At 48.5% G+C, this 17559-nt stretch overlaps 1 protein-coding gene across 2 annotated transcripts in view; it reads left to right on the plus strand.

Annotated features, from left to right (window-relative positions):
* Positions 1 to 17559, plus strand: part of PDZRN3 (PDZ domain containing ring finger 3) — a 238174-nt gene that overhangs the window by 174365 nt on the left and 46250 nt on the right. Inside the window, exon 1 of one of the 2 annotated variants that reach the window (XM_045077814.1) lies at positions 14415 to 14760. The exons of the other annotated variant lie outside the window; for it this stretch is intronic. Coding sequence (XP_044933749.1) covers positions 14692 to 14760 — 69 coding nt within the window. The 5' untranslated portion in view covers positions 14415 to 14691. Of the gene's footprint in view, positions 1 to 14414; positions 14761 to 17559 lie in introns of those variants that run through there. 2 annotated transcript variants of the gene reach the window in all.

Here is a 17559-nt window from a genome sequence, read left to right on the forward strand (position 1 = left end):
TTTAAAGGATCAGTTAGTTAATTAGAAGATGACATGGCACGCCAGGTCCCAAGGCTCTGTCCTGCCTTCTGTCTCCTCTTTTCATTTTCCTTTTTGACAAGTTGGATTACATCATTACTTGTAGTTTCACTTGTTATCCCCACCGTGAAATAAGAATATTTTAAGCTTTAATTATCTGTGATTTCTTCCTGCTCTCTCTCACTCTCTCTTAAAGACCAGGCTTCAGTAAAACTCAAACACACAAGCAGAGGTTCAAAAGCCCAGGAACATCATCAGCCTCATGACCCCAGCCATGCCACACACGGCATCGTCGAGAGAAATTGAACCTGCTTATTAATAGGTACTGGAAGCTGGTAGTGGTAGTGGAGGTGATTAGCTTGAAAGAGGAAGATGCCCATTGGGACTTTGATGTCACATCACAGTCTGCGTACTCCTGCTAGCGCTCGGGGACCTCCTGCGTGGAAAATGGGCGGGTGCCCAGGTCTGCTGAACCGGCGCCCCTGTGGGCGGGGCTTAGGAATCTGAGTTTAACCAACCCACCACCTCGCCTACCCAGTAATGGGGGATTTCTAGTGCACCCTAACGTCTGAGTGATTCTGTTCTAAATGTTTTGGCATTTTTCTTGACATGATACTGCTCTTTTCAGAAGCCAGAGTTGGCATGTGGTTCCTAGAGGAGCCTCATTCCCAGGAGGGGGAACGAGGTCCAGACCCATGTCTAGTTCTTCACGGTGAAGCTTTTTCTGATGCTCCTCATGGAGTTAACTCTTTCCCCTGTTCTCCCCACACCTGCAGCTATCAGAGCACACCTGAAGTCAGCGGTGCCGTTCAGTCTGTGTGTCTTTGAGCCTTAAGGACACTGAGCCACTCAGGAGAAGCAAGAGAGGCTTAGTGTCCTCCCTGACAGACATTAGTGATAAGACTTTAAATAAGAACAAACTGAAATCTTCCATTTCCTGGGAGTGCTGTGAGCCAGCCCCGGTACCGAGTAATTCAGAAAAGCTTTCTCAGTGGTCTTCGCAACAGCTGTGTGTTTCGGTGAGGACACGGACACTCGGGCAGAAACAAGCCACGTCCTGGGGGCGGAGCAGCATTCCAAATTCGGCAGTCTGAGCCCCAGTCCCTGACTCTTCTCCCCACTCTGCAAAACCTCGCGCAGTGGGTGCTTATTTACAGGTGATGAAAAGAAAGGATATTTTTAGATGTCAGAGGGCATTTCTGAGATGCCACACCTCCATTGACAGGAATACACATGGAAGAGAGGTGGGGAGCAGAGAATTTAGATCTGCTCAGATTTTACTGACTCCTGGAAAGGCTGGGACTTTGGGATGCGTCCACATTCATTTAGAAGCCAGGAGGAAGAAGAAACACTTGCATGAGACCTTGGAGGGATCCACAGGCAGCAGGAATGTGTGCTATCAGGAGGAGTTCAGAAGGACCAGATGATTACCAGGGTCAGAGTGGAAAGGGAAAGCAGGGCCAGTGGTGGCAAATTTCCTCGGGGCGGGGGTCGGGGGAGCATCAGCATAGTGGTCAGAAGCTGGGCTCATATCCCAGCTCTGCCTGTAAGCAGCCGGGTGGCCATGGCCACAAGGCCGCCCCTGTGTTTCTGGGCTGCAATTCCTTTTTCTCCCAAGTTGGTAGAGGTAAAGCTTGGACCATGGGCCTCGGTGTCCTCCTGCTTAGATAGGTTGAATCAAGGACTTACAGAAGGCTCTTGGTTGTGACATTCGAGGGTGACCGTAGGTGAGATGTGTTTGTCTGTAGGAGGGAGAGATCATAAAGGCAAACCAAATCGCATAGTGTCGAGGTAAGAAAGAAGAGGGGGTACCTCCTCGTAGACGCCTCTGTCAAGAACTGTGGCAGTGAACAGCAGGCGGAGGAGGAGGTTGGGGCCCCACAGATTTGAGAGTCTTCAGGATGAGGAAACGTCTGGAGGCCTGGTGGTTTCCAGAGGAAGGCCAGACAGCTGGGGCTGGGCTGGAGAGCACAGTGGGAAGGATTGTAGCAAGACCGTCTCTGTGAGTCTAGAAAACCGGAGTTCAGAGGGAGAGAGGCCCCCGTTCCCTGCAGACACTGGAGGAGCCAAACAAGGGCCGTGGGATAGAGCCAGGAAGTGCACGGAGTTTGTTTCTCCACCGACACGGATAACTTGGGGCCAGGGAATGAACAGGGAGACAGATGCATGGATTGCATAGACACCTATGTTTTCATGAGGTTCCTAGAAGCAGTGATGGCTTAGCCTGTGTCAGTCTGAACCAATGAGGAGCCCTCCTGTCCTGGGTTCAGAAGGGCACGAGAAAGCTGGGAGTGAAGGTGGGAATAAAGGAGAGGGGCGAGGCAGGAACTGGGGGTCTGCTCCACCGGCCTCATGCCCGTGGGAGACACGGAGGACGCCAGTGAAGACAGCGAGCAGGTAAGACAGACTGGCTTGCTGCCATACGATTCGGTGCTTAAAAGAAGAAATGGTGCCTCATTGTCCATTGTTCCGTGCACCCTGGTCAGTGTTTCTTCCTCCAGGCAGGGAGCTTCCCGGTCACCAGGAGTAGGCTGGATGGCATGTATGTTAGTGCCTGTGCCTGCTGTCCCTGTAGGGGTGCGGCTGCAGAGAGCCCGAAGGGATCGTGCAGCGAGTACTTGGTCAGTATCAAGTCACTCTGTTTTGTCAGTTCTTAGATTGTGTCCCGTCATTCTAAGGGGACTTTTTCCCAGTTAAGATACTAACAGATTGAGGTACCTAGGTGGCTCAGTAGGTTAAGCCTCTGCCTTCGGTTCAGACCATGATCTCAGCGTCCTGGAATCCAGCCCTGCATCGGGCTTTCTGTTCAGAAGGAGCCTGCTTCCCCCTCTTTCTCTGCCTGCCTTTCTGCCTACTTGTGATCTCTGTCTGTCAAATAAATAAATAAAATCTTTACCAAAAAAAGAAAAAGATACTAACAGATTAAAGGTCCTTACAAGACAGTGCGTATATTTGACCACGCAGTTCATCAGGCACTTTTCCCCTTGATAACTTGACTGGTCTCTGAGCCACCAAGTGGCAGAGAACTAGCGGTCCTTGGCGTCCACGGTACAGTTAATAAGTCCGCGTGCATGGCCGGTGAAGGGGTCGGTGGCGTGGTGTGCTCAAGCAAAGCTGTGAGGAGACACGCTCTGTCTATATGACCATGTGTTTGCTGTTCTTCCTGTAACAAAATGACTTGCCCCAAGGTAGGTCTTGGTAGAGGGACTCAGGAAGAAGATGGGCAGAACTCGGAGGGGGCTAATGGGGGAGGGCCCTTCGGGGCAGAAGGTGGAAACTGAAAGAAGATGCCATTAGCGTTCCTGGGTTCATCCCATAAAATAAATCATAGTTTCAGGATTCCCATTTCCTGGTCTTCTTGTTGATCTACCCAGCGTAGCTCTGCCTACCCCACGGTAGGCAGGTACCCCACGATAAAAGATGTGGAGGTCCCAGGCCTCCAAACGTTTGGATGCCCATTAACGGGGTCTACACCTTGGTATCTCTGGATATTACTGTCTCGCTTCAGTAAGCCGACTAATATCAGATATATCCTATCAGAGACTATTTTAAATCACTTCAATTTTCTCTGCCCTTGGGCTCTGCCCATAAGACCGGAATCCGAAGCGGATGAGTGTGGCCTGTGATCTAGTGTTTTACTTCCCCCCCATTTGTATTACAGGAAACTTCATTAGCTTTTGGACACCTATAGATCAGTTTCAGAGACAAAGTACAATGTCAGATAGTTTTTACCCAGTTCTCAAGTATATCGTTGTTATATTTTCCCAGAGAAATGTTAAGAAAAATTAGTATAGCCCTTTGTGAGAGCATTTTTCTCTTAAAACAAGACATTGGTCATAATACTGTTTGCTTACTTATTCTCTGAAGTGCTGTTTTATATCGAAAGTAAATCCAGGATAGAAGCTTGATAAGTAATGTCAGACTTGGTAGCCTACAACCTAAGTGGCGTAAGTGAATTACGAAGCTCCACTTTGCCGTGTTGTTGTTCTTCCTCAAATACGTCTCTCCGTCACTACTTTTTCATCTTCTGAGTGATTTTAAAATAGCGAATTAGCTTCCTGTTAGTGCCCAAGTCATCCATCCAGCTCGTGCTTTTCCTGTATCACAGATTCCTTCACACAGGAGCAGTCCAGGATCAATTACAGATCTTTGGGAAAAAACAATCTATGGCAGGGGTGTGACCTGGATCCTTGAGCCTGCCCGAGACTGAAACACAGAAGCTGCATTTCTCTGACCCACTCTTGGCGGCAGTAGTTCAGCCTGGCATCTGCCAAAAGAAAGGACCACAAGATTTGCCCATCAGGACACCCAGTTCTGAATACAGATCTGGGCTCTTTCTTACTACTTCCTACCTGTACCCTGTGTCACCCTCTTGCCATTTTATACTCTCCCACCTTCACGCCAACAAAGACAACAGTCCCAGATCACCTCCTCAGACATGGCTTCTGTCCCACCATTTCTTTGCCTTCGAGACCACCATCCTCCTAGACATCCTGCCATGGTCCAGGGACCCAGCTCCAACTGCAACCAGCAAGTTCTCTGTCATGCTATTTCGCATGCATTGTTCTCTCTGCGTTGTTATTCCCATGTCCAAGTTCCTCCTATCTTGCAACAGCCAGCTCAGACCCTGCCTCCTCCACAGAGGCTGTCTGAATTACAGCAGACCCAGAAGCATGGCCCCAGAGGGCTTTGTGATAACCCTTTTGTTGGGGGGGGGTATCAGGACCAGTGGCCCCCATTGTCTTCAGCCTCTGCTCTCTGCAACTCAGACTTCCTGCTGCCCCCTTTATAGTTCAATCCCATCTTCCACAGGGAGTGATCTGCTCTCTGGGTATAAAGACAAGGTTGTACAGTTTTTCTGGGTCCGCTCCGTGGGTAGGATGTACAGTTCAGATGCTCGGTGAATACTTGCTTATTGATGAATCACTGTAACAAAGTCATTTATTGGTCATAAAACACTGTGGCGTTTCTGTCTTAGGAAATTGTAGCTTTTCCCAAAAGAGGAAGAAGCTGGTCACAGTCACCATTCTGTCCCCAACACTTAGCTTAACAATTGGCCAGTTTAAATGGTTTGGAAGACCGAAAGGCATGCCCCCACAAAACCAGCACACTCTGGATGGCAGCAGGTGCAGTAGGAGCACCTAGGGTCTAGAGCTGAATTTGGAGGGGTGACGTTGGACTTGGCTTTCATATAAATGGGATTTAAAAGCTTGGAGTTCAAATTGGGAGAAGCCGAGTGTGCAGAGGGCATCCTACTTAGAACCAACAGGCTCAGTGAAAGTGCAGGGAAGACTGACAAAACAGGCATGGGAAAGGTCATGTTGGGGCTGAAATTCAGGGCCACGTAGACGTTCATTCCAAAACCATGTTAAACATGGTGGCATATAGTCGTTTGTGTGGGATGGGAATGGATCTCTTTTCTCATTTTACATTCATGATTATTTTTAATAATAATTTTTATGCATTGTAGGTGATCATGGTTTCCCAGGAGGCATAAAAGTTTTTTGTTTTTTGGTTTTTGGTTTTTTTCTCAAATAAAACCAAGTGAGTAGCTTTAGAGGAAAATAGAAAGTAAGTAGTGTTGGGGCCATATGTCAAAATGGAAGGATACCCCCTCCCCCCGGTGGAAAGTTGCTGCAGAGAAGCTAGCTAGGCCCAGGACCACAGGATTGTTGGAGCCTGACCCGGTGGGAAGCCATCGGTCAATTTGGCAAGAGCCACCGTAGTCCCAGGAGAGCCGGAAGTCAGACACAGGGCAGCTCTTCCGTGAGGGCTGGGATTTTATGTTCCTTGTTTATCACTACACAAAAGTGTCTGGCTCATTGTGGGCAATTAATAAGAAGGTGTGAATCAGCATGTGGTAGGTCTGAAGCGAGGCTTTTCTTTCCACCCGTGGCGCGTACTTGGGCTGCTGCTTTCCTCCCACTGCGGCTGGCTGGAGCTGGGGAGCTGGGAGCAGCCTGGTTCCCACGCCCCCTCCTGAGTGAGCTCACGGGACCCGTTTTGGTGGAGGAGGGAGGCAGGCTATGGAGCGGCCAGCCTGTGGGCTCCAGCAGGGGTCTCCCACTGAGTCTATCATGCTTTCTCGGTATATTACCAGCACCATTGGCCCCTGGGCACCCTGGTGTCCTCCAATGTAAACCGGTCCGTGAGGACACCTGGGAGGGAGGTGGGGACCACAACCCGCAGCCCCATCTCAAGGGGACAGTCTTTACTCTGCTTCTGTTTGCCACACATGTGTCAGATTTGGGGGATTGATCAAAAGATGTCCACAAAATACACATTTTAGGTGAGCCTGATTGTGTTTTTACTTAGCCCCGATCCAAAATTCTGAAGAGTCTGCGTGGGTCCAGCACGCAGTCTGGGACCTCTGATGTCATGAGATAAAGTCCTGTCTCTTCCTTTGCCCAAGGTTTTGTCACATTCAGTTGTCCCTTTATGTGCATTTTTTTCCCTGCTATTTTAGTCACTTCTCTGAATCCACTGTCACACAGTTGGTGCCCTTTTCATGTGTCCCATAGCCTGATCTCTCCCCCTTTCCTCTTGCCGAATGTCCTTCATCTTGGCTGTTTGGTCCTGTCAGTTGCTTTCTTTCTCTGTCATCCGAGTTCAGGCTTCACACAGTTAAGCCCGGCTTAAGCCATCGGGACTTTGAATGATGTGCTTGCCCCCATAATAATTCCCCCAAATCCTAGCCTGACGCTCTCTCCAGCTATCTTCCCTTCTCCTCAGCTTCTGTGTTCACTCATCTGTCTTTGTCACGTCTCCTCCTCTTCTGTCTCTCCCTGCCTAGACTCAAGGCCTGGAATCTTCTTTCCTGCTGTCAGGAATCCCACATCCCGTGGTTAGAACAGTCCCACGTGGTTCATGGCCAGCCTGAGATAACCCCCAGCACTTCTGGAAGCCTGGCCAGGGTCACAGAGCTACAGAATCTGTCCTCCCCTCATGCCATTCAGACTATAGCCTTTGAGGGCTCTGTCATATGTAAGCGGGCACAGTGCCTTGGGGAGGACAGGATACATTTCACATCCCCTGGACTCAGGCAGGAAACCTGGGATGGGGCTGCTGGGTGGTTGTAAATATCAAAAAGGAAAAAGCTATCCAGCGTGAGATGGGAACACATCACAGCTGCAGCAAGCATGCCTTGTCCTCTTGGGCAGGCCAGTGAGTTACAGATTTTGTGAGTTGAACAGGATCAACACGGGTACATTGTGCGGCTTATAGATTTTTTTTCCGTAGCAGTGCCTGCCACTTCCCAACAAGGACCTGGCATTCAGAGCCTCTCTGCATACAGTATTCCTGATGAACCTGTAAGGTGGTGGAAGGGAACTGGACACACAGCAGCTCGTGGGTTTGGGGTTATACAGTCTGAATCTGGATCTCATCTCCATCTCTGCTGTTAACTGGCCATGAGCTCTTGGGTCAGTGGCTCTGCCTGCCCACCCGCCCATTTCCTCCTGCGTAACTTGGGGAGAAGAGCGAGCACTGCCTCCTCGTGCTGTCTATATCAAAGAACTCTTTGTTCACTTGGTCAGCGTCTGGTGGGCAAATTTTGGTTCCCAGGCCAAATCCAGCCCACAGCCCGTTTATATACAGCCTGCACTGGAAGAATGTTTTCTACATTTTAAAATGGTTCTAGAGGCGCCCGGGTGGTGCAGTCGGTTAGCATCTGACTCCTGGTTTCAGCTTAGGTCGTGATCGCACAGGTCATGAGATTGAGCCCCGCATTGGGCTCCACTCTCCGCAGGGAGTCTGCTTGAAAGAGTCTCCCCCTCTGTGCCCCCCTCACTAAAATAAATAAATCTTGAAAAAATTAATGAAATAATAAAATGGTTCTGTAAGTTTCTACATACTATTCTCAGTTTGGCCTCTTGCCGACAAAATGTAAACTATTTACTGTCTGGCCCTTTGTGGTAAAAGTTTGCCATTCTCTGCACTAGAAGATGCTTGAAGGGCTTTGGGGCCCCTGATGTGTCACTTGCCTTTCGTCTGGTTGCACACCCGTGGGCTGTGTTCTGAGAACCTTCAAAGGCCTTCTCTTTAGTGAGTCCTCTCTCCAGAGTCCCGGTTTGAGGGGCTGGGTGCCACACTGGAAGGTGGGGAAACCAAGATCCCAGGAGACTGTGAGTTTCCTTCCTACAGCCTGTGAGTTGTTCTTCTGGATTGGACTGAGTTGACCATTAGTCTTCCTTCCCCACGTGGCTCTCGGAGCCAGGGCCAGTGGGTGTGCTCCCTCTTCTCTGGGAGGAACTCACATGCACGTAGAGAAGATTCGGATGTTGCTCTAGGCATTCCAGGGGTCCTAGAGATGACTTAGTCAGGAGTCCACCCTGCAGGAACCTCAATTATAGTTGGGGAAACTGAGGCACACACTCCCAGCAATAAGACACACTGGTACCACCCCAAACACAATGTGCTTTGGGGCCTTAGAGGAAGAAATGCATCGACAGGGGCACCCCAGGGCTGCAAGCCCATCAGAAAACTTGAATTTTCTGTTGGAAGTTGAGGGCCCTTGGAGCTCTTCCCCACTGGCTGCCTTCACCCAAAATGCTTATATTCCAGCCGCCCCATGACAGATCCCCGTGGCTCTGGCCGCATCCTTGCCCAGTGGTTTTGTGGTTCGTGAGGTAGCTCTTGGGGCCTGGTGCTCAGCTGGCTATGTAGCATTTGAAGGGCAGCTGACCCGCTGTCGCCGCCCACCTCAGGGCTCAGTGGTGCCTCCGCTCCCGATTGCTTGCAGTGGAAGCAGCGGGCTGTGGGGCTCAGGCAGCCAGGGTGCTCACTGGGCACCTGGAGCCCAGAGGATGTGCCCGCAGGACAGCAGCACCTCAAAAGGAGAAACATCCTTTCGTGTGTAGAAATAAGAGTGGAAGTCCTCAGCAGATATTCTGAACTTATGTAGCTTTTCAGAACCAAACCTGCACCCAAGGCTGCTGGGAAACGTTTCTCCAACCCCCCACCCCCACCCCTCGCTGTGTTGCTCGTGTGTTTTGACATCCCGGCAGCTGCTTTTCTCATCCACACCTGGCTTTCCAGGAGTTCTTCCTCCTTGTTCAGGGATTAGTTCGAGAACTCACTACGTGCGATTCAGACAGACTTTGGGAGTGTCACCCTGACAAAGGAGACGGTTCACTAGAAGTTACTAACCCACTTGCTCAACAGATTATGAGTTGAATCTCTGGCATGCCGTGGAGGGAAGGCCTGTAGGAGCAGCTTTTGTCCTGCACAAGGTAGTGTCTTGGTTTCTTTGGGTTGTTCAACAAAGTGGCATCAACTCTGTGGCTGGGAAACTGCCGAAACGTGTTGTTCACAGGCTTGAGGGCTGAAGATCCCTGGTTAGGGTGCCAGCGTGCTTGGGGGAGGGCTGGCTTCCAAGTCACAGATTGGGCTGTATTATCACACTGCAGAAAGGACTAGAAGCTTTGTGGGGTCTCTTTTCTAAGAAAAGAGGGCTCCACTCTCATCACCTCAACACTTCCCAAGGGCCCGACCTCTTAATACCCATCACACTGGACATTATGTGATGTCAGTGTATTAATTGGGGAGGGGACACAAACATCCAGACCAGAGCCAGCACAAAAAGTGCTTTTCGCAGGTTTACGTCCTTAATCTCCTTGTGAGCGTTGCACTCTGTGTCCATTTGGGTCACCGTTGTGTTCTCAGAACTCAGGAAACTGCCTCATAGTGAGTGAACACTCAGTGAATATCAGATACAGAATTTATTTATGAGAGACTGATTGAGTACCTGGGGTAGGGGGGCAGGGGTGGGCCTCCAAAGCTGCATTTGTCCTGGTCTTCTCCGGGGCCCCCTCCAGGGAGGAAGGGAGTGTTGGAAACACAGAAGGACCACGCAGTGTGAAGCTTGCCAGAAAGAAGGCGGCAGAAGAGGTGGGGAGACTTGAGGGCCACACCTAAGGCTGCAGAGTTTGGGCAGTGCAAGCCGATGGCCTGCTGTGTGGATGGACATGAGGCGTGAAGGACCCTAATGCAGGAAGCGCTGCTGAATGATAGAGGACAGAAGAGGCCGGGCAGAGCTTGAGGGGGTCAGGTCCACAAGCTTGGGCACTTGGACTCTGCTGGAGGTTGGTGGTTTATCCGCCATGTGTGTGGGTTGGAGGGGATGATTCTAGCTGCATGGTAGAGTAGGAAGGACTTGAAATGAGAGTGGGAGTCAAACCAGGAAGAAACACGTTAATGAGCCCGCAGGATCCTGAAAAAAGCTGAAAAGTGCTTAAGGAAACACCAAGTCGGTGGGCGGGGCTCTCAGAGATTGAAGGGAGGTGGGACTGACTCCACAACTCTCTCGTGCTGGTGTGCTGGTCCCCGCCGAGACTCCAGTTCTCAACATGAACTTGGCTCCATCACCCCGCCTCTTTTTTTGTCATCGCTCTTCTCAGGATGTTCTTCTATAGTTTGATGACCCCTGTGCCCCTCATTCATGGGGAACAACAGGAAGGTCGGATGACAGGTATCAGACAAAACGGGCGCCCCAGTCTGGGTGCCAGAATAGTATGCCTGAATCAGACAGATGCTTCCACAATTAAGCAAACATAAGTTCTTGTCTCCATGTGCTACTCTTGCAGCATCCATGTTGTCTTAAGGAAGTTCAAAGAATGATGATAGAGGCTCTTCCCCGGGCACCTCCGGCCCTTACTATATGTGCCTCTTGTATCTGTCTCTGTGTGTTCCTCGGTGACCCTTCTTGGCACTGGATTTTTCATTACCATGAAGGCTGGAAGAGGCAGGCGTCTGACGGCCCAGAACCCCCGAGAGGCATGTTCTGGGCTCTCACGAGCTCATTAGGCACTTTCTGATGATGTGATTACGAACTCGAAAAGGACATTCAGCATCTTCCTCAAACAATGTGTGTCTTTGTGCAGCCTGGAGTTTTTCATTTTTCCTGGGACAGCTGTTTTCTCAAAAACAGTTCTGTAGTAAATAACTTCCTGTCACTATGGTCCGTGCCCCTCAGATCGGCCTTGGTGTGAAGCCCAGGACAGGTGAACCTCCTTTGACACAGTTGTGTTTCTTACTCTGTGGGAGCAACATTTTGAAAATGAAACTTTTCTAGGTATACTAGATGATTTTGCAAAGGAAAGTGTATTTTTAAGGCAGGTCATCAGTTTGGTTAAGTCTTGTTTTAGGCATAATGGGTACAAGTGTTTTCTCATTCTTGAGCCCAAATAATGCATAATTAATCCTAAGAATGGAAGACCAGCCATAAGTTGAATTTGAATTAGTATTCTCTCCACTTTTCTCCCCACCCCCAAGCATGGGGATCTTAGACACCCAGCTCACAGCCATCCATGTCTTCTTAGAGTGATGATTCTCACATATCACGCAGGCACCTGGGGCCGGTCCTCAGTACCGTTTCAGGGAGTCCATGAGGTCAAACTATGTTCCTAAAAACATCAAGATCTTATTTTTTTCTATTGCTCTTGTTCTTTTATGAATATACAGTGCGGTAGAGTTTTCTAGAAGCCCCCCTATTGCATAACAGAAATGATTGAATGCAGAAGCAAAAGGCCAGCTGTCTTCAATTAAGCTAGACATAGAGGGCTTTGTGAAAATGCCATTCTTCCCCAAAAACTCTTTTTGTTTTGGAAAATACAATAATGTTTCATAAAAATGTTATTTATGTTAATACATAGTGGGTTTGTTGTTGCTATTTTAAATGAACGAAGGAATAAATATTTTCGTATTTCTGTTTCTAACATGATCAACATCGATAGGTATAGCCCAAATAAAGACCAGCTCTTCAACTTTCTCAGTAGTTTCTTAAGAATGTGAAGGACGCCTAAGAGCCAAAAGTTGGAGAAACTTTTCTGCAGTACAGGGCGGTATGTGGTAAAACTCTCCTGGTTTGCGAATGAGATTTTGAAGTTTTCCAACAAAGACTATAGGGATTTGCCTAAGTTCCCTATCCCTTTAGCAGGAGCCCATTTCCACATTTATCTGTGGATATGCAGGAAAAACACATACATAAGCTAATGTGATGTGCAAAACCTTATCAAAAAAATCATTTGAAAGCCCACAACTTTGGAGGAGGAAAACCAAGCACACCGTTGTCCTCTGTGTGTGGTACTTCCAGTCCACCCCCTGGGGTAGGAGTTTGGGAGACATCATTCAACCAGAGGACATGTGTTTCCCCAACCCCTTCACAGGGCTGGCCCACAGGGCAATGCAGACACAGTTCCTGTCCTCGGGAAGCTGGTATCCCTATTTAAGGAGACTTGAGTAACAGATAAGCATAAATGAGCAGGAAAACTGAGGAAATTCATGGAATGATACCACACAGTCATTTGGAGGATAGAGAAATAGATTCACACAAGGTGGCCAGCAAAGGCTTTTTGAATGGGACTTGGTTTGAGCTGAGACGGGGCTTCTGGGTGGCTAGGAAGGTGCAGGGGGTGCAGTCCGGAGGAGGGAATCCTGAGGAGGGACACAGCTCGGTGGGAATAAGGTGAGCCCCAGAGCCCCAGGAGATGATGGTATAGAGAAACTGATGGGCAAGGACCAGATTTCCTAGGTCATTGGAGGACCAGCAAAGAATGTGATTTTAATCTAAGTGTGATGAGAAGTCATTGCGGGGTTTTCAGGCAAACAGAAGAAGTAATCCTGCCTCTGCTTTATGAAGATGGACCTGGCAACCTTGTAGAGTGGGGAGCCCATGGGTGGGAAGGAGAGGAAGCACCAAGTGCATCGGAGGCTCTTAGTGTCATCCAGCACACCAGGGATGATAAACAGAAGTGGACAGAACTGAGATCTCACTTGGAATCAAAGAGAGCAGACTTACAGAGCGGGAAAGGCTCTGGGGACAGGGGCAGCGAACAAGCATGACTTCCGGCTTTGGCTTGACAGCTTGTGTCTTCTCATGAGGCTGCAACAAAATCTGCAAGGTAGGTAGGTAGTTGTAGAGCTAATTAGGGATCAGGAAACCGAGCTCCCAGTAACCTGCTCATGGATCCATAGGGCCCTTCCCAGCATCAGGGCAAGTCAGAGGTCACTGCCACTGCCCAACCCCATCTGTGGTTTCTTTTCCCTGGTGGCATTCCTGCTCTAGCCGTGATAGGGACACCAGGTGTGGGTCTGAGATGAAGGTTCCCTTCCTCCCGCTCCAGCAAGCCAGAGCTATGAGTTGATCTGTGACAAGTTGTCATGCCTCATCTTCTGGGTCTGAGAAATGGGACCAGATGTATCTGCTGGCCACCAGCCCAACTGGGATTTTATTTACAGGTTTACTCACATCACAGGTGTGTCTGGGCTCCCAGAGAAAGGGAGCATTATTCTTCAGGCCCTGTTATGCCTGTTGGCAAGACGTGGGAGTCCTCCTGAGAGACAGTTCAACCTTCATAAAATCGAGGGGGGTGTGCAGGTTTGGAAGCAGTTGTGAGAATTTTATACCTCAGTGATTTGCGTTGAAACAATAGTACCTGTGCATTTCGTTTAGGCAGTGGGATGATGATTTGAAAACAGCAGGTTTTTGTTTTGAACACCATCCGTCAGACTTAGTGGGTCAGAGGCTGAATAAAGGGAGACAAGAGGCAAGGCAGCAAGAAAAAAAATTCTTAAATGCCCTGGGTCATCGCAGCTCCCCGCTTTCTTGACACATAGCATAGATCAGAGCTATGACGGTCTAGGTGGCCATGGAATGATCAGATCCAGACCCGCAGTAGCTGGTGACAGTTAGCTGAGCAGCACGGGTTCTGAGGGATCTGGAGCATTTCCTAGCTCCAGAAATAGTATTAGGCGGGTTGCTTCTCTTCTTTCCAGTTAGCTGGGCAGCCCTTTAAGAAATAACTTTCTGTTTGAGGAACTGTGAATACACTTTAGCGGTGATTATCTGCTTCCTCACCTTTAGGGGAGCCTGTCTCCTTACAACCCCCCGGTGACTTTGCACACACACACATAGTTCTTGCAATTTAAATTTTTATATTTTATTCATATGGGGCACATTTTTCCTGCAACTTGGTAAAGCGCTAAATATTATATGAATATCATTCAAAACATGTGCCTTCCATAAAACTTGTTTATATGCCATCATTATCTGCAGCATTAAATACATTTTATATCATCAAAAATTTTATGATATATTTAAAAATGAATTTCTACTTAGCTTAAATGCATTAGGGATCATCCTAAGAGACCTTGCTAAAAATGCAGCCCTGTTTATTTGTAACTGCCAGAAAATGGCTTACAAAATTGTTAGTGTCTTTTATTATTCCCTACCACTGGAGCACTTGCTTGTTAATTAGAGAAATTTCAACTGTCATAGTTGGCAATTATAGCTTCTGTATCATTGTCTGTTATGAATAGTCAATGAGAGCTGATTAATATGCATGAGCAGCAGTATATATACTGTGTGCATTGGACCACAATCCAGCTGCCAGAGTCCCTCAGAGGAGGGAGCGGGGTATGTGTGTGTGTGTGTGTGCGTGTGCGTGCGCGTGTCTGTCTGTGTGTGTGCGCGTGTGTGCATGCTGCGAGGCAAGGAGGGGAAGCGTGGACGGGGAGAGAGTTGTTTTCAGCCTTAGAGAGCAACGCCAATGTGAAGTGTAGCAGCCGTCCGATGCACCTGAGGCTCTCCGAGGATCCCTTCATGCCTGCACACAGGACGCTGCTGTTCCCGGGTGCTGGCGAGTCCTGAAGCCTTCCTCGGACGTTCCTCTAAACATGGGATGCAGTCTGTGCAGCCTGCAGAAGCAAGAGGAGCAGTACAAATTGCTCTATGAAGTTTGTCAGGTAACGCGTTGCCTTTTATTCTGTGGGCGTGGACCGGCACTCACCTGGCAGAGTGTAACTTCTCGGAAAGGAATTGGGGCTGGGGGCGTGTGTCTGTGTTCTGAACGAGACGGCTTCTCTGACTCGTCCATACAGCCTCTGTTCAGTCTCCTCCGTGCTTTCCCTCCCAGTGACACTTAGGTGCCAGCATTTGAATACTTAAATAGATGCTGACAGTCACAAAGTACGTTTCCAGCAGTCATGCCACAAAGCTCCTTTACAACTGACCGCTCTCTGGAGTGTCAGCGGCTGTCTTAGGAAGGGTCAGAGCGTGGTCACCCTTTGAACAAGTTGGAGAAGACGGGGATGATGATTGATGCTTGTGCGGTTTTGTCTCTGTTTACAAATAGTTCTGAGGCACGCCTTTCAGTAGAGCACAGGCGTCTACCGCAGACTCGATTCTTTCAGCAGCGTCTTGTCCTGGGACATGTGGTTCTGATTTATGCTTCACACTTGCCATTTCTGTACCTCACCCTGTGAAAATTTTAAGAGCTTCAAGAGCAAGTGGCTTGATCTTGGGTGCTGTCATCCACGGCAGATGACTTCTCGAAACTTCTACATCATGAGCGATGTGAAAATTCAGTTGGGTTGAGATGGGACAGTTAAGGCATAACCCAGAGAACTTACCTAACATTTGTGTTGAGTGTTTTATTTTTAAGTATTCAAGTTTTATCCTGAACTATGAGGTTTTTCGACTGTCATTGGTAATCTAACTTGACAGTTAAGCGTTTCCTCCTTAAATCATTCTAACTCCTTCCAGTTTTTCTTCGGCAATCAAAAAAATTAGAATCCTGTTAATAAGGTTTTTTTCCGTTAGAATGACAGAAAAAGGTCTTTATGGTAAGGAAACAAAGGTATTTGTTCCTTAATTTATCACAGTGAATGGGGGTATATTAATAGAGTCTCTTAAGAGCCAGACAGCTTAAAAAAAGAATTTGATTAGCCCTCACTTGGGTACCATTTTTGCACAAGCCACCAGAGGGCGCATAGCATTAAAAAGACACAGTGTAGCAAGGCTGCTTCTGTGCGTTGACTGCCTCTGTGGACAGTCTCAGGATAGAGGGACCCTGGGTAAAGAAAAGATGTGTGCGCACGCATGTGTGTCTTTTCTCCACTGAAGCACAGAGAATGTCAGAACAAACCTTTTGGGGCTTGGTCATTCCCCACCTCCCCAGCCCCTGGCAGCCGCCCCTGTAGAGAGCGCACATCTCTTAGAAAAGCAAGCATCTTAAATTGGGTGTTTGACATACACTTCTGACCTATGACTTCACGCTTCGCAGTTTGCCGGACTTCTGTCCTTTGAAAGCAGTCTTGGGTTGCACATTGGAAGCCTGGGCTAAATTTAGTGCCACTGGCGGTGGAGGGCTGGCCTCCATCCCTTGTGTGGTCGCGTGGTGATGTTGTCATCTATGTTGTGCCAGGTTATCATGTGCAATGAGCACTGAGCCCCCCCTGCTTCGTGAGTGAGGCATTCAGAACCAGAACATGCCTCCGTGAGTGAGACATTCAGAACAACAGAACCATCACCAAGGTGGTTGTGTGGCAGACATGCGCTACTGTGTATATAATATAGTGCATAAAATAGAGTCTTAATAACTTGCTGGGCTTTTTTCTTTTAACTATCAGTGCACAGAAATATCACTTAGTATTCATTGTCATAGATGTGTTTAATTACACTGGTACCCTCCAAAATGTGGTCACCCTACCTGGTCTCCTGCAGATCTGTGTTAACTCCGGCTTCATTCATCTGGATTAGGTAGGCTCTTCCCCATTACCCCCCACCCACCCCCAAAAGAAAGAGCCTGGATTCTGTTTGTTTGTTTTTACTAGGTGAATTTATGTGGAAATATTTCTGGCCAAAGCATCATGCAGTAAATTGCTGATAAATGACTTCCATCTGGAATACACTTTGTCAGCAATTTAGGAAGCCATGCAGATTTATTTTCAGGAAACTCAAACTACTTTTCGGACCCATTACCCTTGTGCCAACTAAGTAAAATCCCCTTTCTCCTATTCTTTGGGAGTCCTGAACCGTAGCATAAAGGAATTCACAAAACACTTGCAGGAATTAATAACTGCATTCCCCTTCTTATTATGCAAAGCCTTATTAAAAGCAGAGAAATTAAGGTTTCCATAAATTACAGTTCCAGAAGGTCCAGTGTGTCTGGCTTCGGTAAGCCCTCATAACAGCAGCACAAAGAGGATCAAATATTCTGGGGCTCAGACTTTATCCTTCCCTCATCCAGAGATAATTCAAAGAGATGCTCTTCATTAGGGCCTTTGGCAAGCTGCCTACAATTTCTTTTTGGGGCTGCTGTGAGCTTAATGATGCAGAACAATGGCTTTGCCTCTTGTTGCACACATACCTTATTGTACCTTTAATCACATTAGAAAAACACCAGCAACACAGGAAGTTGCCTGGCTGTCAGATGGCACTGCGAGGAGTGCACACATAGCAGTGATTCCCACCACACAGTATCTCCAGGTGTCTGGGGATCTCTGGAATATTTCCCGGTGGGGGCGGGGTGGGGGGGTCGGTATGGGGCCAGCCTCCTGCCCACCCCGGAGGTGTCAGATCAGCCCAGGTATAGCAGTCTTCGTGCTTTCCTGGTAACTGTAGCATCTTGGGGAGCATCAAGACAGGACCTGTGCCTGTGGGACATCTAACATTTAAGTTAGCAGCTGCTTCCTGCTTTGGAAAACCAGCCCATCTCGGGAGACCACTCAGAAGCTCTGCTGAAGTATAAAGACAGAAAGAAG

The sequence above is a fragment of the Mustela putorius genome, unplaced genomic scaffold (assembly GCF_011764305.1).
Source record: "Mustela putorius furo isolate JIRA1106 unplaced genomic scaffold, ASM1176430v1.1 tig00000095_pilon_pilon_pilon, whole genome shotgun sequence".
NCBI lineage: Eukaryota > Metazoa > Chordata > Mammalia > Carnivora > Mustelidae > Mustela > Mustela putorius.